Source organism: Leucopleurus acutus (genome assembly GCF_964270905.1).
Source record: "Leucopleurus acutus genome assembly, chromosome: 16".
Lineage (NCBI taxonomy): Eukaryota > Metazoa > Chordata > Mammalia > Artiodactyla > Delphinidae > Leucopleurus > Leucopleurus acutus.
Genome location: NC_139158.1, coordinates 58,141,935 through 58,165,816, shown reverse-complemented (window position 1 = coordinate 58,165,816; position 23,882 = coordinate 58,141,935). Strand labels below are relative to the sequence as shown.

Genomic DNA, 23,882 nt, shown 5'->3' with positions numbered 1-23,882 from the left:
CAGCCTCAGAAATCTCATAGGGTCACTGCTGCCACACTCCATTAGTCGAAGCAGCCACAAGACTGTCCAGGGTCAAGAGAAGGAACAAAGTGCCCCTTTGGGTGGGAGGAGTGCTGAATAATTGGCAACCAATCATTTGAAATCATCCCAGTGGCATGAAGTCAGGAGGAAAGGATGAAGACTGAGGTTTGGAATAGATGTTTCCAGGTAGCACTGGAAAAATAGGTATGGGAGCAGGGGCACAAAAGGACTGCAGGAGGTAGATGGGAGGATAAAGGGGGAATTTGAAGAAGAGTTGCTGACAGACATCACGTATCATGTGAAACTGCGTTTCGGCAGCTGAATCTGTATTTTTGCTCCAGATCACTCCATGACTGAGCCATGTGGGCCACAGCTTTGCAGGCCTTAAACAGACCAAGCTTGAACAGGTCCACCCAGGCCGCTCAAGCCTGCCCACAGGTTTCTTGAGTTGAGGAAACTTTCAGGGGCTGAGGCACTTACCATCATTTCCGCCATCTCATTACAGAAGGTCAATCTGCCAAGGCCGCCTGGTGCATAAACGCATGCCTCGGCATCTCATTTACCCCCGGTGTTCATGCTCCCCTCCCCTCCTCATTCCCAGGGGCCAGATCCCCTCAAGCCTGATCTCATTCTTGGGGTGGGGGGGAGAGGAAGGCAGGTTAGAGGGGCTCTCTCTGGGGGATCCTGGTTTCTGAGACAGGCTAATTACAGGCTTCCTAATTAATGAGCCATGAGGTTGCATTTCATCAGCTGAGTCACAGGTGATGTCTGGGCCCTGGGCCCAAGGGAAGAGTATGAGGAATCATGGGAGGCGGAGGCCAGGCTGTGTCTCTGCCTCCCTGACCCTCATTCTCTAGATGCTCTCTTTTCAAACCCAGTTCTTCTTACCACCTTAGAGGGTGTCAGCAGCCCCCCTTCCTCCCTACACCTACCTCTGCTTCCTGATATTTTCCTGGGACTGTCCCCCAGTCTGTCCATCCCTTATGCCTGCCCACCCCCCCAGGACCACATAGAGCTCATTAGCTATTGTTTCCCCATCACCCAGTTTCTCTTTCTCTTTCTCCCTCAGCCACATACATCACACAACTGGAGCTGCTGTCTGTACCATGGCAACCACATCTCGGGATCCTAGCACCCACTGCCGTTGGCCACAGCCTGCCAGAGACCATTCCTGAGCCACTCTTCCACCTGTCTCCTTGCTCCTTCCCACACTCACCTCTTTCAGTAACTGTACATGACAGGTACTTTTCCATTTTCATTTCAACCAGAAGATGTATCCATTTACAGGAAGTTAATGCTGCTGAGTCTTTATTGGCGGTGGTGGGGGAAGGGGAATTCTTTTATTTTTTGTGCCTAGAGGTATAATATTTTTGAATTTTCAAAAACTGTGCTGTAGCTTGGTCATGAGTTGTTATTCCATTGAATTGTTTGTGCCTTTAGATCTGGGTCTCATGATGGACTTGGGCCCAGGTGGAAAGGTTCTAGTAGGTCGTGGAGTTGGGTGGTTTCCCACCAGATCAGTGCTGGCAGTACCCTGTTCCCTGCACTAGGCTCCCGTTCAAAGGAGGGATCCTTAGCGGCTCTGTGGTGACAACATCCAGGCCACCCCTGTAGAGGGGACCTGCGCCTGATCTTTGCCAGCCTGTACTACCTTCAGAGAGTCTCAGGGGTTAAGTTGGTGGCCTTGGAGTCAGTCAGATGAGCTCTTCATGGAACTGGGCCTCAGCTTACTCCTTCTACTGAGAGTTGTGAGGATTAAATGAGATAATATGTATGAAGTGCTTAGCACAATTCCCAGGATGGCATGCTCAATATATAGAAACTTTCTAAAAGACTTATTTATTTATTTTTATTTGTTTTTTTCGGCTGCATCGGGTCTTAGTTGTGGTGCTCGGGTTTCTATAGTTCTGGCGTGTGGTCTTAGTTGCCCCTTGGCATGTGGGATCTTAGTTCCCCGACCAGGGATTGAACCGGCATCCCCTGCATTGCAAGAAAGATTCTTAACCACTGGACCACCTGAAAGACTTCTGAATGCAAAGGTTTTTGTTGTTGTTGTTTTTTTTCATACCTGGATGGGCTTCAAATTCTCTATAATCTCCTTGATATTTCATGCAAAATCATGTGTGTGCAAACCACTTGTTCCTGGGCCCATCTTCTGGACACAGCTGGCCACTCCACAGGGGGTGATGTGGCTCTAAGCCCCCCAGACCAGCCCTGGCTGCTCAGGCTGCCTGTTGGTAGGGTAGGGTTGGAATCGTTCTCTTCATTTTTTGCTGAAGAATCTTTGGGCTAGAATCCTATAGGTGGGATGGCTGGGTCAGAGGGATCATGCATATGTAACTTTGCTAGATATTCACCTCCACAGAGGGCGTACTCCTTGCATTCCCACAGCCTCATCAGCAGATTGTGGCCAAATTTTGAGATTTGTGCCCATCTGCTAAACAAGAAATGGTATTTCAGGCGTATTTTTATTTCATCGTATTTATGAGCAAGGTTGAGCATCTTTTGACATGCTTAAAAGGCCATTTGCATTTCTTTGTGTGTCTTTATTTTTAGAAGCTATATATTGGAATATTAACCATTGTAATACAACTTACATATTGTATTTTCCTAGTTTGTAATTTGTGTTTTTACTTTGCTAATGGTGGCTTTCTTTTTCTATGTAAGAGAGTTTTTTTGTTTTAATTTTTTATGTAGTCAACTTTATCAATCTTTCCCCTAACTATATGTGGATTCTGAAATCAGGAAAGGTTTTCTCACTTCCAGCTTTACAAGAATTTCCTCATTTTCCATTTTCTTCTAGTTCTTAGATGGTTTCCTTCTTCCAGTGACTCCAGCACCACTTGCTGAGAGGTCCCCGCCCCCCCGCCACCCCAATTTCCTTATGCAGTTGGGTCTGTTACTGGATTTTAAAATTTTTTTCATTGCTCTGTCTGTGTATTAATGGGTTAGTTTTCCCCACCCCCAAATCAAACTATTCATTTTCAGATTTTTTCTAGTTATTCTGGCTTGTTCTTCAAAAAGATCTTTATAATAAGAATAGTGTGTAATGACAGCAAATGTCCATTAAATAATGTTAAGGGAAATAGCAGGCAACAGAACCACACAGTATATACACGTGCCTCTTTTTCCTTATAAAAAATTATTGGAAGGGAAAAGAGCCAGGAGAGCCATGTTTGAGTGGTCATCTCTCAGTAGTATGGCTATGGGTAGCATTACCTTGTTACTGATGCAAATCTTGGCGGAAAAAACCTGCCAACTGCCACATGGCTGCCTCTTCCTCCTTCCTCCTCACCTCCTCCCTGTGCCACTCGGGAGATCTTGTCACCCTCTGGGCCAAGGCATCTCTTTGTAAGGGAGGGAGTGCATTACAGCAGGGAGGAGGCTGTGGACACGGCCTCTGCCGGGTGGGGGTGGGGGCCGGCAAGGTGCTGGCGCATCTGATTACTCTACCCCACTGTCCTGCTCTCCGTTACAAGCTCCACCCCCGTGTAGGGGTGTTTCCCTACTTCCCGGGAGACAGGTTCCTAAGCGGTAAAGGGAACACCAAGGGCCAATAGAACTTTCTTTGATGGTGGAATGTTCTGTATCTGTGCTGTCCAACAGGGTAGCCACTAGCACATGTGACTATTCAGTACTTCAAATGTGGCTGGTGTGACTGAGGAACTGAGTGTGTTTTTTGTTTTTTTGCGGTACGCGGGCCTCTCACTGCCGTGGCCTCTCCCGCTGCGGAGCACAGGCTCCGGACGCACAGGCTCAGCGGCCATGGCTCACAGGCCCAGCCGCTCCGCGGCACGTGGGATCCTCCCGGACCGGGGCACGAACCCGTGTTCCCTGCATCGGCAGGCGGACTCTCAACCACTGCGCCACCAGTGAAGCCCCTGAGTTATTTTTATTTACTTTAAAAAGCTACTCTACTGGCCAATTCCCCATCCAGCCACGCCCCTTCCAACCTAGAACTGGAAGGAAAGATCCTGCCTGTGTAAGTGGACTGAGAGGCCAAGCAGGCCGGTGGGAGAGGGGAGAGGGCAGCTCCGCGGGAGGGCCCAGCACACCAGCAGTCCCGTCCCTGCCCCAGTGGCCAGCACACAGGCAGCCAGCCCAGCATCACAATACTGCAGACCGCAGGTGAGCAGCAGCCTGGCAGCCCGGCAGCCTGGCCGGGGGGCGGGGGGGGGGGGTCCCTCCAGGGGCAGGTCTCTTTGTCTGCAGACCTCCTTACAGCAACCCAGGCAGCAGAGGACCATTTCTTGGGGAATGGAAAAGCACCCAGCAACTGAGCGGCCTCAGGCTGGAGACCCATGGAAGGAAGCAGGGCTGACGAGGGGATGGGGGAGCCTTTCAGCTCCAGGACCCAGACGCAGCCGCCTGGAGATGGAGTACTCTGGGCACAGAGCAGCTGCTCCTCTTGGTGATTTGGTTTCCCTACTTCTTCTACCTTCAGGACTACTTCTGAGTGGCCCTCCTTTCTGCCTGCCCCTGGGGCTGGAGGGCGAAGGCAGAGGGAGCATGAGTGAGGGTGGAGTAGCCAAGGCCTTGGGCCTTGGCCCCACAAGGGGACGGCCAGGTTATGGGGCAAGGCCTCACTCTGCACCTTGGGGATGAAGATTTGGAGACCAGCCACTGGGGCCCAGCTTCCTGCTCTCAAAGGGCCCAGGGCTGCGTGCCCCCAAATGGACTTTGGGTTAAATGCTACAGGAAAGGGGACATGTACCCCCAAAGACCCTGTGGTCAAGCAAGGGGGCAGTGGGGTCACAAGGCTTTGAAGTCCTGAGTCTTCTCAGAGTCAATAGAGTCCAGCTCCTTGAGTTAATTGGTTAGCTGCTTTGCGCCTGCCCTGGGCTCTGGTGAGAAATCCTTTGAGTCTAGTTGGCAGCAAGAGAAAAGTTATTCTCATTTTCTAGGGGAGAGAAACGGAGCCCAGCAGTGCTTTGTGTGTTCTGGCAAGGGTGGTGAAAAGACCACTTCATTTTAGGGGACCCTTTAAGATAAAAATGGTGCATCTCCAAGGATGTGGCTATGGCTCCACCTGTCCATCACAGGGGCTCCCATGCCTGGTTTCCTCCCAGAGCTACCTGGGGAGCAGCAGCCTGTTCAAAATGCAGATCACCAGGCCCCCCGCAGGAGGGGAGGAACCTCTGCCCTCATCTGGGCACTCTGTGCTTTATGCTGACCCCACGCTGGCGACTTCCTCAGGCTCCCAGGTTGGGAGAGACGAGACAAACCCCAGAGGGAAGGCCTCCCAGCAGTGAACTTGCTCTTGGGGAACTAGGCTGTTATCTTGAGGCCATGACAGGCTGAGGGTAGGAACTGCCCTCCCCTCTGTAGCACTGCTTTTGCTGCAATGGTGGGGCTTTTCCTAGAACACAAGCACACAAGGAAGATAAGGCAATAATCCGGACTGACCCAGACATTTAAAGCCAAAGGACACACGGGAGTCTCACCAGCCAAGAGGAAAGCCCACCAATGCAGACCTTGGAGGCTCATGTGAGGGGTCAAGGGAAGTGTCACCAGGAGGCAGAGGGGAGGGTGGGATTGCCTCCACAGCCACCTTTGTGGCCATACACACCTTCTAGGAACTCTTAAAAACACATTCTCTAACCCCAACCCCAGATCTCTAAATTCTTAGATCTGGAGTCCAAGAATGGAATTTTTAATAAGCTCCCTCCTTCCCCCATTAGTGTAAGAACTATAGTTCTCTCTGCCCTGTGAGCAAAGCGTGGAGGCCAGAGAGAACGCTGTCCTCCTCCCCTGGAGGGTCCCGGAGGCAGCAGGCCTGTGGGAGTAGTGGAGAGCAGATGGCTCAGTATCCTGAGTGGCTTGAGGGACCCCCACAGCCTGTCCACCAGTGGCTGTGATGAAATCTCAAGAATAAAATAACAAGCATCACTGCGCTCCTCCTTCCCAAACATGCTCAGAGGAAACAGGGAATAGCAGAGTGTATTTTTTCACGGATATTCTTCCATGACAAGGATCTACTCCATACAGTAAACAGTTGTAGGAATACATATTTTCCCTCTGGGACTCCAAAATTTTGAATGGGAAAAAAAAGTGCAATCTATCCACAAGTATCTTTGCTGAAATAGGCCCCATGCAGAAAAGGTACCTTCTCCCCTCAGAAGGCAGTGCAGCTCTGCCAACACGCAGCTAAGCAAGCTGTCACCAGCCTAGGGGGCTGCTCAACCCTCCCAACTGGCGTGCACACCCACCTGCAAACCCTCATGCATCAGATGCACCTGCAAATGCAACTTCTTGTCCCTTCAGGCCATTGACCCAAATTACAATCTGACAGGGTTGCAGTGACTGCTCACGGCTGCCCTGTGACAGTCCCACTTTGTGTGGGTGCAGGTAGGGTAGAGGAGTATGATGACACAGACAAGAGGAAGCCCACAGCGGACGTCAACCATTGCTTTATTAAGGCTCGGAGTGGTTTGCCAGTCAGAGGAGCTGAGTCATTTACTCCACAGATCCTTGCCATGCTCCACTTTTGGGTGACACTGAAGGTGGAGGCTCTCTCTGAGATCCCGAGCCACATTCACATCCACCTTGTAGGCTGAGGGGTGTGTGCAGACGACCTGGGGGGCCTCAGAGGGTGGGGCTGGCTCTAGCAGGCCCTGGGCTCTGGCAGGGGGGTGCTGGCAGGGAGGCACAGGAGGGCAGGGACATCTCCCCCATCCCTCCCAGCTCAAACTATGGCTTTGTTATCCTATTGCCACTTGAGCAGGCGTGGAGAGCCCCTTCCCTGACCCCTCACACCACAGGCCCATGTGCTATGCTGTGGGAGGAGACAAAGGGAAAGCCCGCGAGAAAGCAGAGGCCCCCCTGTGCCTGGGACCTGGCCAGACCCCAGGAGCTTTGACCCCCCACTCGCTCCTCCTCAGCTCCTCCCAGCGATGGGTCTTCTCAGGTTGAGGCCAGTCACTCAGAAGTGAACCCGCAGAACGTCCTGGCTGGCAAATGGCCGCTGGCAGGCTATGCATGTCATGGGCAGGGAGCATTGCTTCTCACCCAGGCAGGGCCGGCACAGGAGATGGCCACAGGGAAGCTGGTACACGGGCTCCTTTTTGAAGTAGGAAGAGAACACTCTTTTGCAGGATGTGCATTCGGGGCCCAGGATGCTCCCAGGCTGCTCTGGTGAATCAGGGAAGAAAATAGGCCAGGGTTAGGAAAAGCTGCCCCCAGTCCAGGCTCCATCCTGGAGGCGGGCATGTGCCTGGAGTAGGACAAGAAGCTTCCCTACCCTGCATCCCTTCAGCAGCCTGGCTTCCTCCCTCCCTAGGCCGCCTCTGACTGATCTGGGAGGAGAGGATGCCAGAGAGCCTGAGAATCTGGGGAGCCTCCTCTCCATAATCAAATCTCGGTGCTCCAATGTATGCTCAAGAAAAGCTGGCTTCTGAGGGCTGCTAGGCAGCACTGGGCCCTTCCTGCTGCTCTCCCAGCAAGATGGACTTTCCCCTGGATAGGCTGCCAAGGTCAGAGCAAGGCACAAGCTCACCCTGACAACCTTGATAAACTGCAAGAAAGGTGAGATGTGACAAGAAGAAAAAGCAAAAAATGGTCTGAGGTACCCAGGTTGGGCAGGTCAAGGGGGGACGGAGGTCACCAGAGGGGCAGAGTTGAGGTCTGTCTGTAGCAGACCTGCCTGCTGAGCCTGGCACCTGAGTCTCTTTAGCCTGTAGCCCAGCAGTTCCCTCCTGACCCATCAATCCCTTTCTTGTGCTGCAGGCTCTCTCCTTCATGCTTCCCACAGAGTCTCCTGAATGAGGGCCACAGCGGGCAGGTCTTGCCACCCCTCCTCCCCAAGCTATACCTGCTGCCCTTCTCTCGTGGCCCTGGCCTAGGGAGGCTGCTCTTTCTCCCCCAGTCCACACCCATCTGGAGAGGGCAAGGATGACCTTTTGGGTGAAGAGCCATAAGAATGAAAGGGAGCCAGCCATGCATGAGTGAAAGGGACAGCAAGTACAAAGAGTGGCTGGTCCATTAAAGAAACAGAAAAAACAAAGGTGTGATGTGTGAGAGAGTGGCAGAGGAGGGTGGAGCAGGCTGGAACATGCAGGACCTCACAGGCAGCAATTTATATTTTATTCCAAGTTCAGTGGGATACCCTGGAAGGATTCTAAGAAGTGGAGTATCATGATCTGGCTTACATAAAAAGATCCCTCTCTGGGCTTCCCTGGTGGCGCAGTGGTTGAGAGTCTGCCTGCCGCTGCAGGGGACACGGGTTCGTGCCCCGGTCCGGGAGGATCCCACATGCCGCAGAGCGGCTGGGCCCGTGAGCCATGGCCGCTAAGCCCGCGCGTCCGGAGCCTGTGCTCCGCAACGGGAGAGGTCACAACAGTGAGAGGCCCGCGTACCGCAAAAAAAAAAAAAAAAAGATCCCTCTGGCTCCTATGAGGAGGATGGGCAAGGCAAGGGTGACTGTGGAGGAGCAGCAGAGGCTGCTACAGGAATCTGGGGGAGCAGTGCAGGAGCTGGGGCCAGGGTAGCAGCAAGAGTAATGGAGCAGAGAGGACATCCCTGAGATCTATTTTGGAGCAGTGTAAACAAAACTTGATGATGAATAGAATGTCAGGAATGTTGACGGAAACCAAGGATGACCTCCATGTTATAGGCTTGACCACAGGGTAGAAGATGCTTGCTCTTTACCAGTGACTGGATGATGGGGGGCTATGGGGAAAAACCTTTGGAGGCGCCTGCAGTTCTGAGTTAGAAATTCACTTAAGATATCCATGAGTCTCCCACACAGAGGCACCAAGAAGCTGTAAGGGAGGTCAGGGTCTGAGTTCCAAGGAGAGGAAGGAGCTACAGGTGAATATGGGCAGTCACAGGCCAAGTGGGCTCTCACTTGAGTGACACAGAGTATAGAGAAGAGGGTCTAAGACAAGAGTCTGGAAGAGAAGGAAGAATCAGCAAAGGAAATTGAAGAGAGACTCTTGAAAATGGGGAGAAAAAGAGCATAACATCCGGAAGGCCAAGACAGGTGTTTCAGAAAGGAGAGGCTGGTTAGCCACAATAGACGCTGCTGAGAGGGTAAGTGTCCATCGAATTTGGGGTCATGGAAATTGCTGGTCACCTGGACAAGACAGGTTCTGGGAGTGATTAGGATGGAAACATAATCAGAGAGACAGGGAGGAGGGGACAAGGGCAGAAAAGGTAAGATGGCCTGGGATCCAGGCAATAAGAGAACAGACTAACTTTGGACAGGCAGGAGGAAGCAAGTGTATACCTTATCATTAGCCCCACCAGATTTCATCTTGTAAAAAATGCTCCAGATTCTCTCACTTTGTATCCTAACCGATTCTATCATCCATTGTGGTCCCAGGTTCATTTTAGGCAAAACTTAGCTCAGTAAGCTATCACTGTTCTAAGATACTGGTGAAAATGTTAATAGGAAGGGATGAAGATGACATACTCAACTTGAAACCACCCTCCACATTTACATAAAGTACCCCAGATGTCAGATGAGAGACAGACTACATAAGAAAAATAAGCAAAAAGGGAGAAACAAACAAAAGTCCTCAGGACAGAGTAATTAACATTAGATCTTACCAAAAAACACCAATCCCCAACGCCACAGAATTACTAAGAATTGACTAAAGAATGACTTTCTTGTGAAGAGTTAAACTTCATAGGCAGCCCTTGAACTCACCCTGGAAAAGTAAAGGCCTAGGTGTTGGAGCTAAGGAGCTTGGGCATAGAGGTTCACAGAGCCCCAGAGGCATGGCCCGGCATCCTGTTCAAGGGCTCTGAGGAGACAGACAGGGCCCCTCTTACCCGAGCTGGAGCCTGGCCTCCAGGAAGTATTGCTCCCTCTTGTGCTGAGGTGCTGGAGCTGTCCCCTGGTCAGCCGAGCTGTGAAGGAGGGCATGGAGCCAAGGGTTGATGTCAAGGCAATTTCCAAGCTTTGCGACAGCTTTTGCTCATGGGATACTGGACCTGTTGAGAGACGCATAGACCACAATATCCAGAGGTTTGGCAAAAGCGAAGACCAAAACACAAAGTCCTCTGAGAACCACAAATGGTACTTCTAACTTCAAACAGACACAAACATAAAGAAGGTCCTCCCTAATGTCTACTAATAGACTGTGATGACAGGATACCAGGAGTTAAAGCCCTGGGGCCCCTGGCAGTTCTTACCCATCCCACACTGCTTTCAGGATTCCTGGGCTCTGCGCTAGCTTTTCTCCTCCTGTACAAATTGCTGGGCAGGCCTGGGCCACCTCCTGGCTCACCTGTAGAACTGTACCCTACTTTCTGAAGGCCTCCCTGCCCGCCAAGGAAATGACTGGGGCAAGTAAACACCCAGTTTTGTACCCCTGCTCCCTGCCCCCATTCCCTCCCCAACAGCCTTAGTCTGCTCTTTCCCCATCTCCTCCCTGCTAGGGCCCCCTCAACTCTGCAGGGCCACTGGCCTGCACTCCCTTGGTGTTCATGTCCTCTTGCTTCCTAGGTAAAGCAAAGCAGTTATTATCGAGTGGAATAATGAAGACCTCACTCTGCCCACTCCACTATCTATAGGGCCTTATCTGGATATGGGCTGAGGGTGAAGGTAACAGGAGATGGGGACCACTGCTGAAGAAAGGACGTAGAGATCTGCCTGATAGCAGGGCTTCCCCAAAGTAGCACCATAAAAGTACCCCAAAGCGGGGAGTGGAATGTTTGGTCTACAGTATGTAGGACATAGGATATCACCTTGAGGCCTTGAAGGAGCACTGGTCAGCGTGGTCCTGTGTCACCAACAAATCTGTCAAGGCCAACACCACTGGAGACCTCCACAAACATCAAGGTCTAAGTACCTTTCTCCTCATCTTGCCCCACTGCACCTCAGATGCTTCCAGGAGTTTCTGGGGGTCTTGTTAACTAAAATTTGCACTCAAAGCCAGAGAAGATACATACGTAACCTTTAAGTGTGCTGTTTGCATAAGCCTTTTAGACTAAGAGAGGAACTTTAAAGAATGATACAGGTGGATGGACCTAGAGTCTGTCATACAGAGGGAAGTAAGTCAGAAAGAGAAAAACAAATTCCGTATGCTAACGCATATATATGGAATCTAAAAAAAACGGTACTCATGAACCTAGTAGCAGGACAGGAATAAAGATGCAGACGTAGAGAACAGACTTGAGGACACGGGAGGGAAGAGGAAGCTGGGACGAAGTGAGAGAGTAGGACTGACATACATATACTACCAAATGTAAAATGAATGGCTAGTGGGAAGCTGCAGCATGGCACAGGGAGATCAACTCACTGCTCTTTGACGACCTAGAGGGGTGGGATAGGGAGGGTGGGAGGGAGGCTCAAGAGGGAGGGGATATGGGAATATACGTATACACATAGCTGATTCACTTTGTTATACAGCAGAAACTAACAACATTGTAAAGCAATTATACTCCAATAAAGATGTTAAAAAAAAAGAATGACAGAATCTAAACAGACTAGTTTTCATAAGCAAAAAGAAAAAGTTGTCAAAGAGCTATCTCCAAAAGCACCAAGCACTGACAATCACAGGAGAATTCTACCAAACATGTAAAGAGTAAATGAGGGACTTCCCTGGTGGTGCAGTTGTTAAGACTCCACGCTCCCAATGCAGGGGGCCCGGGTCCGATCCCTGGTCAGGGAACTAGATCCCACATGCCGCAACTAAAAAGAAAAAAAGATCCCGCACACAGCAACTAAAAAAAAAGAAGATCCCGTATGCCGCAATGAAGATCTCGCACTCAGCAACAAAGATCCTGCATGCCGCAACTAAGACCCGGCACAGACAGATAAATAGATAGACAGACAGATAGATAGGAAGGAAGGAAGGAAGGAAGGGAGGGAGGGAGGGAGGGAGGAAGGGAGGGAAGGAAAGAGGGAGGGAGGAAGGAAATAAAGAAGGAAGGAAGGAAGGAAGGAAGGAAGGAAGGAAGGAAGGAAGGAAGGAAGAGTAAATTATTCTAATACTACTAAATTGTTCCAGAGTTTAGAAAAGGAAAATTTCCTAATTCTTCTTATGGAGCAAATCATTGATACCAAAACCTGACAGATGATGTGTACTTGTACACACACACACACACACACACACACACACAACTGCAGTCCAATCTCATTAATGAAGACAAAAATCCTAAATAAAAACACTAGCAAACAGAATTAAGCAGTACACTAAAAGCAGCATGACCAAATGGAATTTCTTGCAGGAATATAACAGTGGTTCAATATTAAGAAGCCTATTAATGTACTTTACTGTATTAAAAGATCTAAGGATGAAAAATCATAATATCATCTCTACTGATATTGAAAAGGCATTAGACAAAATCCAACCACCAATCTTGGGTAAATACATTGAATAAAATAGGAATCAATGGTGTGGGAGAGTGTCTGAAATGGCCCCCAATGAACCCCACCTGAACTTAGTAACTTGCTTCTTACAGAATACAATAAAAGTGATGGGATGTCACTCTGTGATTAGGTTCTACAAGACTGACTTCCACTTGTTTGCACATGCTGGTGTACACAGCTACCATGTTGTGTGCTGCCCCTGAGAGGCCCATATGGCAAGGAATTGAGGGTAGAATCCAGCCACCAGACAAAAGGGAAGTGAAGCCCCCAGTGCAACAATTCAGCAAGGAACTGAATCCTGCAACAATCACGAGTGACCTTTGAAGTGAATCCTTCCCCAGTCAAGGCTTGAGATGGCCGCAGCCCTGCCAACACTTTGATAGCAGCCTTGGAAGACCCTAAAGCAGACAATCCAGCTAAGCAATGCCTAGATTCGTGACCAGAGAAGCTGTAAGATAATAAATGTGTGGTTCTTTAAGCCAGTAAGTTTTGGTGTAATTTAAGCCAGCAAAGCATAAAACAAAGGGCAAGTGCCAAGTGTCACCCGGGAGGAGTAGAGATGACGACGGGCTTGGACATAAAACGAGGGATTACCTGTTGAACAATCCATGAGCTCACTGGCAGCTTTCATTTTCTTAGCAGTGTGCTCTGAGGTAGTGGGTGAGACCAGAAGGCTTGTGGTAGAAAAACAGGAAGCATTTAAGCCAAGGCTACTGTCTGGGGCATGTTCACCCTGCTCCATCTTCCTTTTCTGAGAGGGCAGAGCAATGGAAGAAGGGGTCACTGCCAATGCAGTCTGTGCTCTCCCAAGCAGGTGGCAGCCAGGGATGGAGTGCTGGAGCAGGAAATGGTCGATCCGGGCCTTCAAGTAGGGGTGAGGCAGGGGCTGGGAGTGCGGAGTAAAGGCTACTCCTGTGAAAGGGTCACTGGGCACTCGGCCCCATGTGGCTTCACTACGGTTACACTTCTCCAGCGTGCTCTGGTCAATGACCTTGCCTGAGGGCAGCAGCATGGGGTAAGGCATGATCTCCAGGGTGATGGGATCCAGGAACTCTTCAGGTACATCCCGAATTACCTCAGCCAGCTCCAGGAGGCTGGAGGAGGCCTGCTGGCCCTCAGACTGGCCCCCAGGATCACAGTCACTCTCCATGGGCAAGGCTGGGGCCTGTAGAGACAAGTCCTGAGGGAGGCTCTCTGAGGCAACCAGCAAAACACTGTCTATCACCTCCTGAGAGCAGGTTTTGGCTGGCTGACCCCATACTTCCAACCGCTTGATACAAGGGATACCACTGCCTGTCACATGGGTGATACAAATCTTGAGATGGGCCACATGACTAAGAGAAAGAGCCCCTTTATTCCAGAGCTCCTGGGCCACAACAGCAGGGGAGGGAAGTGTGGCTTCCATCGGGCCAAAAGGTGGCCTGGCTTTGAAGCCCCTGTGGCTAAACACCACTTGGCTCTGGTTTTTCAACAAGACTTTGCCCACCAAAGTGAACGCTTCTTTCTCCGGAATGGATGGCTCATCTGGGCCTGGGGTCTGGCACTCGGGGGTATTCCAAGACACTCTGCTGGACAAGGCAGATGTATACATTTCCAGGCCAGTGACATTCTGGCCTCCCCCAGCTGTGAGGTCTATGTTAATCCTACAGATTTCCACATTGAAGGGAAAGGAAACTGTCACATAGACTGGTGGCTTAATGAAATACTCTGTCCTAAAACCATGACTTCTCTTTGTGAGGTCTTCAGAGATGAGATTTTCTACTTCATAACCATCAGCTGATATCTAGATTTAATGACAAAAATGAGACACATTGATTTGACGAGATCCAAATGAAGACAACTCGTTTTCAACAACTTGTCACTTCTAAGAAAACTCTTTAAAGAAAATCTGAAGTTCCTCATTTGAAATTTCCTCTATTACATCAAATTTTCCTGGGGTTTTCTTTTCTTTTTTTTTGGCAGGCATCCAAGATCAGGTCAAAGGCTGAGGGCCACTGTGTCCCCAAATACTGCCCATCCTTAAAAAATGAGCAATAAAACTCTGCCTAACCAACAAAAAATCCCTTCAAAATAACATGTCTGTGAAAGGGGGGCAGATTTACAAGTGTTTTTTGGATTGTTTTTGGGTTTTTGGTGGGTTTTTTTGCTTGTAAATTCAGAGGATGAAAATGTACAGATTTAGGGAAAAATAAAGATGTTCACTGAAATTCTCAATTTTGTATTTGGACTTGATCAATTATAAGAGTTTCCCTAGGAAGGCATAACAAAGGAACTTCTTGTAAATCTATGAATGATGAAACTTGGAAAGAAAAGGTTGCACAGAGACAAGGACCACAAAAGACTATGGGAAATTTAAAACAGTGAATGTACTAGGGGTGGGATTGTGAGTAGCTTTTTCCTTTCTCCCTTTTAATGTTTCCAATACTTGTTATAACCAATGGAAATTTTAAGATATCCTTGTCTGAAGGAGTCAGCTTAACAATCTGGGAACCTGAAATAATGTGCTGTGTGCAGAAATTCCAAATTGGGGAAGAAGTTCAATTCTCCCCTTGGAGTTTCCTTACTCCCTGCTCTGGGCTGTGGAAGATATCCAGCTTTGTACAAAAGGGGAGGCAGCTTAATTCAAATAATAAAGAACAAGGAATCCATATAACAAATATAAGCCATTATTTCTAGCATGAGAAGTTAGCAAGAACAACAGCATGGGAGAGAGAGAATTCCTACCTTCACTTTGACCTTGAGTGAAATTAAAATTTACTGTCAAAGGGAAGAGAACCCTCCACAAAATGAGTCACAACTCAGCTTGTAATGGTGCTGTCTGACTCTAGAGGTGCAGTCTGACTCACGCTTACCTAAATATCATCTGGTAGACTCTAAAACAATGAGGGTGAAAGCACATTAAGCCTGAATTAAGTCTACATACACAAGGCAGGAAATGGGGAAAAACATGAAAAATAGATGTCATATATTTATTTATGTGTATATACTTGCTTTGTTTACCTTGTTGCAGTAAATTCTTGGTCTGAACTGTGGGAGGCAAAGATTTATTACCATCCTTACGGCTGAAAGGATGGCTTCCAAGCATCAGAAACAGCCTTAAATGAAAAAATAAAACTTGGTATTAGACAAGTTAAAATTCAAATCTAAACTTTTAGGAGTTGATTCATAAGATCAGCTTGGTGCTTTGTGACCACCTAGAGGGGTGGGATAGGGAGGGTGGGAGGGAGGGAGACGCAAGAGGTAAGAGATATGGGGATATATGTATATGTATAGCTGATTCACTTTGTTATAAAGCAGAAACTAACATACCATTGTAAAGCAATTATACTCCAATAAAGATGTTAAAAAAAAAAAGAGATGAGAATCAAACAGGATAACAATAAAACTTTAACACACACACATTCTCATGGTCTATACTCACTCTTTTTGTATACTATATGGGATACTGGGAAATTAGTCACTGAAAAATTACAAAGCAGATTTCTTTTGCAGACTGTGTAGTTTGGTTCTCTGGATGACAGCTGTTCTAAAGCCCCAGTGGAGGCAAGGGCCTATCAGCTCTGCAGGGGGATCCCCACAGGAAAGAGAGGGTCAAAAGTGGATGAGCTCAAAGAAAAAAGAGGACTACTTAGCCAGAAGGTTTAGAATGAAAAGGGTCACAGAAAATAATCATAGTGGTGCTATGCATCATTGTCATTTAACACTTGTTAATGCAATTATGTTTTCTTATTAACACGAAAACAATTAGAAGAATCAAAAATGTCGTTATTGAGAAGTAGAAAATCTTAGAGTTGAAAAGCACCTTAAAAGAACATCTAGGAGCTTCCCTGGTGGTGCAGTGGTTAAGAGTCCACCTGCCAATGCAGGGGACATGGGTTTGAGCCCTGATCCGGGAAGATGCCACATGCCGTGGAGCAACTAAGCCCGTGTGCCACAACTACTGAGCCTGCGCTCTAGAGCCTGCGAGCCACAACTACTGAGCCCACGTGCTACAACTACTGAAGCCCGCGAACCTAGAGCCTGTGCTCTGCAACAAGAGAAACCACCGAGATGAGAAGTCCACACACCGCAAGGAAGAGTAGCCCCCACTCACTGCAACTAGAGAAAGCCCGCACGCAGCAATGAAGACCCAACACAGCCAAAATTAAATAAATAAACAAACAAACAAAAATATATAAAAGAACATCTAATCCAAATACAGCTGACCCTCGGGACTTCCCTGGTAGCACAGTGGTTAAGAATCTGCCTGCCAATGCAGGGGACATGGGTTCGATCCCTGGTCTGGGAAGATCCCACATGTCGTGGAACAACTAAGCCTGCATGCCTACAGCCTGTGCTCTGCAACAAGAGACGCCACTGCAATAAGAAGCCCACGTGCTGCAATGAAGAGTAGACCCTGCTCACCGCAACTAGAGAGAGCCTGCGGGCAGCAATGAAGACCCAATGCAGCCAAAAATAAATAAATTAAAACAAGCACATCTGACCCTTGAACAACACAGGGTTTAAGGGCACTGACCCTCCACACAGGTGTTGAAAATCCACGTTTATCTTTACAGTCTGCCCTCTGTATTGTTTCCACATAAGTGAATTCAACCAACCTCAAATTGTGTGGTACTGTCGTATGTATTTAGTGGAAAAAAATCCACATGTGAGTGGATCTGCATAGTTCAAACCGGTGCTGTTCAAGGGTCAACTGTAGTCATTTTGATGACCAATAAGCAGGGTAAGGGAAATGGATGAAGGTGGTTAATAGGTACAAACTTCTAGTTAAGATAAATAAGTTCTGGGGATGTAATGTACAACATGGTGACTACAGTTAACACTGTATTGTACATTTGAAAGCTCCTAAGAGAACAGACCTTAAAAGTTCTCATCACAAGACAAAAAAAAAAAAAAAGAAGTAACTATGTGAGGTGATAGATGTTAACTAAGCTTATTATGGTAATCATTTCACAATATATACATATATTAAATCATTATGTTGTACACCTTAAACTTACACAATGTTATATGTCAGTTATAGCTCAATAAAACTGAAAGAAAAAGACTAATGTCCAACAGCCTTCGTCTTTCTCTGTAGAGAAGTGGGGAAGGCACTAGAAACATCCCTCCCAGTGGTAAGCCTCTCCAATGGATTTGAACTCCTTGAATGAGGCCAGCCAGCCATCTATGCTTTTCCATCTAACAGACAAGGCCATGAAAAACTCCCAATAGCGACAGGGCCACCCTCTGGGGTCTTGGTATTGTCGTGCTCAGTAAGTGCCACTTGCAGAGGCCAGGCATGTTGGGCATCCTGCAACATTTTAGTGAGTAGTTTCTGCACAGTGAAGATCTGCCATGAGACCTGTGAATGTTTATTATCTCAGCCTAGCCCCTATGTCAGTTTTACATATAAACACAGAATAGTTTTTAACATGATTTTAACACATGCTGAATTTTCTAGGAAGGGAACTTCCATGTCAACCACAGGAAGATCATACTTTACTTCAGGTCTTTACCAAGAAGTATTCACTTCTGAAATCCACATCACTGTGGTATTCAGAAATGCTAATATATCTGACAGTCCACATTTTTTTTTTTTTTTTTTTTTGCGGTACGCGGGCCTCTCACTGTTGTGGCCTCTCCCGTTGCGGAGCACAGGCTCTGGACGCGCAGGCTCAGCGGCCATGGCTCACGGGCCCAGCCGCTCCGCGGCATGTGGGATCTTCCCAGACCGGGGCACAAACCCGCGTCCCCTGCATCGGCAGGCGGACTCTCAACCACTGCGCCACCAGGGAAGCCCCTGACAGTCCACATTTGTAGAAGTCTGCATTCATGTTGATTCTACATGTTGGTAAAAGCTTTTGATTACTTTTTTTTTTTTGTGGCTGTGCCACGCAGCTCAAGGGATCTCAGTTCCCCAACCAGGGATCGAACCTGGATCCCCTGCAGTGGAAGTGAGGAGTCTTAACCATTGGACTACCAGGGAAGTCCCTCAGTTATCCTATTGAGCTCATTGATTTTAACAAAGTTTCAGGGACTTGGGGGGGCAGGAGGTTCTACAATCTCAATAATAATGAGAGCCTCTTTCTTAAAATGGTAACTCTTATTTGTCTCTCATCTTACTATATTAGCTAGAACTGCCAGAATTATATAAAATAATATTAGAGTTGCCATGCTTGTTTTGTTCCCATTAGAAAACACCTCTAGTGTTTCATCTTTGAACATAATGCTGATTGTTAGACTGAAATATTCTTTCTATGTTAATAAAGCACTCTGATTTTCATAGGTTTTTGAAAATCAGGGATATGCTTTGAATTCTGATTGTCTCTATATATTGAGTTTTATTATTTTTCTTATTTGACAGATTAATGAGATATAACACATTTTCCAATTTTTTAAAATAAATAAATAAATTTATTTATTTATTTTTGGCTGCGTTGGGTATTCGTTGCTGTGCGCAGGCTTTCTCTAGTTGAGACGAGCAGGGGCTACTCTTCGTTGCAGTGCGCGGGCTTCTCATTGCGGTGGCTTCTCTTGTTTTGGAGCTCGGGCTCTAGGTGTGTGGGTTTCAGTAGTTGTGGCACGGGGGCTCAGTAGTTGTGGCTCGTGGGCTCTAGAGTGCAGGCTCAGTAGTTGTGGTGCATGGGCTTAGTTGCTCCGCGCCATGTGGGATCTTCCCGGACCAGGGATCGAACCTGTGTCCCCTACATTGGTAGGAAGATTCTTAACCACTGTGCCACCAGGGAAGTCCCAAATTTTCCAATTTTAAGCCATCTTTTTATTCCTAAGATAGGTTCTAGTTGGTTGTGGAAGATTGTTCTTTAAATGCTTTTCAAACTCTACTGAATTTGATTGGTCACATTTAATTTTAGATGAGATAACACTGCACATTCATGTTACATTTACAAGCCCTATGCTAGGAACTGGAGTGGAGATAAAAATGAAATGGTCAGGTGGTGAAACTATTCTGTATGATACTGTAATACATGGCATTATACATTTGTGAAAATCCACAGAACTGTACAACACAAAGAATAAACCTTAATGTAAACTATGGATGTCAGATAAAAATAATATATCAATATTGGCTTCCAATTATAATAGATATACCACATTAATGCAAGATGTTAATAATAGGAAAACTGTATGCAAGGGAGAGGATGTATATGGGTACTCTCTGTATTATTTGATCAATTTTCCTGTAAGCCTAAAACTACTCTTAAATAGTCTAATAACAATAATAAAATAATAATAATAATAATGATTGGGGAAAAAGTGACTGAAAACAAATTAGGACTGGAGAGCAAACTGAAACAAGTGACTGTGCCATTACAGGATTAGAGTAGCAGATCCTTTAAAGAAAATCTTACAAATCATGGTATCTGTTTCTTTAGGAAATAGTGATGTCCAAACACTGTAGGATTCTACACGACTCCAGTTGCCACTGAGGTCTGTGCATGATCTTTTCCTCTCTCTTGTTCCAACACTCCTGATCTTTTAAGGCAAGTATTTCCTGCCTTAATGCTTAACACAGAAAAAAAAGAATGGCTCACCATATGAAAATGCAAACAGTCTCATCCAGGAAGACGGCCTCCTTAGCTCTGTCTAGGAAATAGCCAAGCTACCTGAATTCACTGCAAACACTCTCCAGTGAATACTTACAAATTATAGACTCCTTATCCAAATTTGGCATCTAAGTACAAGAGAGACCGTGTCTGAGTATAAGCTGGGGACAACAGACCATGGCTAAAGTGCCCTGCAGTTCAGAGAAGCAGCTTGAAGCCAGACAATATGGCCTTATAAGATAGCAAGATAATAAATATTTATAAGCAGATATCAATTTTCATTACAAAGATTTTTTTATTACAAAATATTTTAGATAAAAAGGTAAAGAATATAACATAGTAGACATTCTTCTACCCACCACCTAGATTTAGCAAATGCTAACATTTTGCCATGTTCATGTCTCATTAATGTACCTTAATGATAACTTACCGTGTATTATCTTGCAACATGCTTTTCTATTAAGCATTATTATTTTAAGTTTTTTCATGTTGAAATGTGTATATCTAGTTTGTTCATTTTAACTTCTTCATAGTATTCCACTGTATGACTAAAACACAGTTTATTTCTCCATTGACCTATTACTTATATTTTTAATTTTTTTACTATGAAAAAAAGCTGCAGTAAATATTCTCTGTAAGTCTTTTTGTGGGGAAAAAAAGTTAAATAACACGGTCCTGTCCTCAAGTCTTGAAGCATTACAAACTTCCTTCCAACAGTGATTATGGAATACAAAGGTTTGTAACAGAGCTTTTCACAGATGACATTAAGAGTAGGGAAGGATGGTCTAATCAATGTTTTTCAATTTGTTGTTTTAAAATCAAGTTATAGGTTGAAGAAAAGAAATATGAACTAAAAAAGTACAAAATACCAAAGTGCACATAGTGCATTATTTCAGGAGACTTTTGTTTCAGTTTTATACAAATACATATAACAAATATATACTAGGTTCAATATAAAATGTACTGTGGCTTTTGATGAAAAAGACTGAAAACATTGGCCAAAGGTATACCCAGAAGTCAGGGAAGAATTCACAGGAGTAACGTTTGAACTAGAGACAACTAAGACACATGTCTGACCTCACGGACAACTTTGAAGGACAGATACCACATACTAGTGGTAAACCGTACAATACGTGCTTGACTATAGGAGCCAAGAGACAAGAACAGGAACAAAATAGGAAGGGCACTAGGGAGAAGGACCAGTAAGACTCAAGGCACAGAAACAGGACAACGTGAGGCCAATCCAGGAAATGCTGAATATGCCACTTAGCTGGAGAAAGCAGGGCTGGAAAGGCATAGTTATAGTGCAACATTACTACCAGGAATCTGACAATGATAGGATCTACTGATCCTACTCAGATTTCACCAGTTTTACACGTACTCATTTGTGTCTGCCTGTTTATTAAGTTCTGTGCAATTTTATTCTATGCACAGATTTATGTAATCACTTTGTGTGTACCAAAGTCAAGATACAGAACAGTTCCATCACAAGGATCCCTTGTACTGTCCTTTATAAATCCAAATACTCTACTACCACAGAAGTCTTAAAGTTCCTCACCCAGATCTAAGCTCCTCAACTGAAGACTCCAGTTTAATTCCACTACCCACACTATAAGAAACAAACTTGAGGGACTTCCCTGGGGGCGCAGTGGTTAAGAATCCACCTGCTAATGCTGGGGACATGGGTTCAAGCCCTAGTCCAGGAAAATCCCAGATACTGCGGAGCAACTAAGCCCATGCAACACAACTACTGAGCCTGCTCTCTAGAGCCCGTATGCCACAACTACTGAAGCCTGTGGGCCTAGAGCCCATGCTCCACAACAAGAGAAGCCACCGCAATGAGAAGCCTGTGCACTGCAACGAAGAGTAGCCCCCGCTCGCCAAAACTAGAGAAAACCTGGGCGCAGCCAAAAATAAATAAATAAATAAATATATTTTAAAAAGAGGAAGAAGAATGAGGCTCCAGATACATGCTCTGGAGTATTTCTTGCAGCTGACAGCCCCTACGGGACTGGATGTCCACACGGAGACAGACCTTTCTCCTCTGCCTCCCTGTACCAGGCTGAGGAAGGGAAAATGCAAGGGAAGGACTAAGAAGGGACCCAGAGGTAGGGTGACCAACAATATGGTATACCCAGGACTGAGGGTTTTTTTCAGAATGTGGAACTTTCAGTGCTAAAACCAGTAAAGTCCCAAGCAAACTGGGACATCCTATCTGGAAGGTTTCTGTCTGTGCTTCCTTGGAGCTTAAAGCAGCCAAGCAAACCTTTTTGTTGCTGATGACTCAGAACCTAGAGGTGGGGAAGTGTGGAGGGATAACTTAGAAGAGAATAAGGTGACCATGACACTTTCTGGACACATGTGCATCCATCTTCCTTTGGCTTACAAAGAAGTTGCCATAGCTGAGTTACACAAGCTGATTTTTGAGTCTCATGAAAATGTAATGGAAAGTAATTCTGGCAGATGCACATATTTTAAAGACTAGGCTCAAACAGGTTACAGAATAAAAAAAAAAGATTACCTGTCAAATAAGAGAAAAGCATTTAGCATCAAAGAGTGGGTGGAATACCAAGGCACTGAGCAATTTCATAAATTGGGCATTTCAGCTTTTAAAGAAGTACAATACTTCTTATAATTTCTAAATTGAGTTACTGGTCCATCCAAGTAAAAAATCTGACTTGTGTGCATTTTTTTATAGCTGGTTAAAATGAAAGACAGCTGTCCCAGCCTATCCCACATAGTCACCCACAGATGAGAGGGAAGCAGGAAGACCAGAACCCAGGTGTAGGCCCAAAAGAAGCTTGCAATGTTATACACCTGGAGCCAATTCACCCTTCAAGAGCTTAATATGTGCAAGATACTCTGCTAGGCACAAGTGGACACAGTTTTTACTCTTAAGAAACTCACACGATCAAAACAAGGCACAGATGGGGAAGGGTTCTAATACCATTTACTTGGTACCTTAATAGCAGTGTCAGAAAAGTTATATGAGAACCCAGGTAAGGCAACCAAGCTCCTCACATACAAACCTGACCCTAACTCTGTCCTTCTCCTCCAGGGCCTTATTCCATCTGTTCTTGCCTCTCTCTTGAATCTTCAACTTATCTCTGACTATTGGACTCTTTCCTCAACATGTAAACAACAATTCAAGTCTCTTCTGCCCCCATCAGCCACCTCAAAAGAACCCAGCCTTGTCTTTCTTAGGGTTGTCAATTTAGCAAATAAAAATTTTAAATGCCCACTTAAATCTGAAATTTGGATAAACAATGGATTTTTTTTGGTTGTTTGTTTAGTATAAGAATGTTCCATGTACTACTTGGGACATACTTACACTAAAAAATTATTTATTGCACATTCAGCAAACTACTAATAGAAAGGAACTTCCTCAACACAATAAAGGACATTTACAAAAAATCCACAGCTAATATCATACTCAGTGGTAAAGACTAAAAGCATTCCCCCTAAGATCCAGAACAAGACGAGGATGCCTGCTTTCACCACTACGATTCAACTTTGTCTAGAAGTTCTAGCCAGAGCAATTAGGGAAGAAAATGAAATTAAAAAGTATCCAAAGTGGAAAGGAAGAAGTAAAACTATCTCTATACACAGATGACATGATCCCATATATAGAAAATCCTAACGAATATACATATATACATACACAAAACTTACAAGAGCTAATAAAAGAATTGAGCAAAGGTGCAGGGTAAATCAGTTGTATTTCTATACACTAGCAATGAGCAATTCATAAAGGAAATTAAGAAAATTCCATCTACAATAGCATCAAAAAGAATAAAATACTTAGGAATAAATTTAACTGAGAAGGTGCAAAACTTACACACTGAAAACTACAAAATGTTGTTGAAAGAAATTAAAGACTGGACTTCGCTGGTAGCGCAGTGGTTAAGAATCCACCTGCCAATGCAGGGGACACGCGTTCGAGCCCTGGTCCGGGAAGATCCCACATGCCGTGGAGCAACTAAGCCCATGCGTCA

General features: G+C 46.1%; 1 protein-coding gene across 1 annotated transcript in view; it reads right to left on the bottom strand.

Moving 5' to 3' along the window:
• Window positions 1–6,431: 6,431 nt before the first annotated feature.
• Window positions 6,432–23,882, bottom strand: part of UBOX5 (U-box domain containing 5) — a 31,236-nt gene continuing 13,785 nt past the window's right edge. The window contains exons 2-5 of the mRNA XM_082858013.1: window positions 15,341–15,435; window positions 12,935–14,123; window positions 9,796–9,957; window positions 6,432–7,152 (exon numbers count right to left, since the gene is read on the bottom strand). Of these exons, the coding sequence (XP_082714139.1) occupies window positions 6,944–7,152; window positions 9,796–9,957; window positions 12,935–14,123; window positions 15,341–15,394 (1,614 nt within the window). The 5' untranslated portion in view covers window positions 15,395–15,435 and the 3' untranslated portion in view covers window positions 6,432–6,943. The remainder of the gene's footprint in view (window positions 7,153–9,795; window positions 9,958–12,934; window positions 14,124–15,340; window positions 15,436–23,882) is intronic.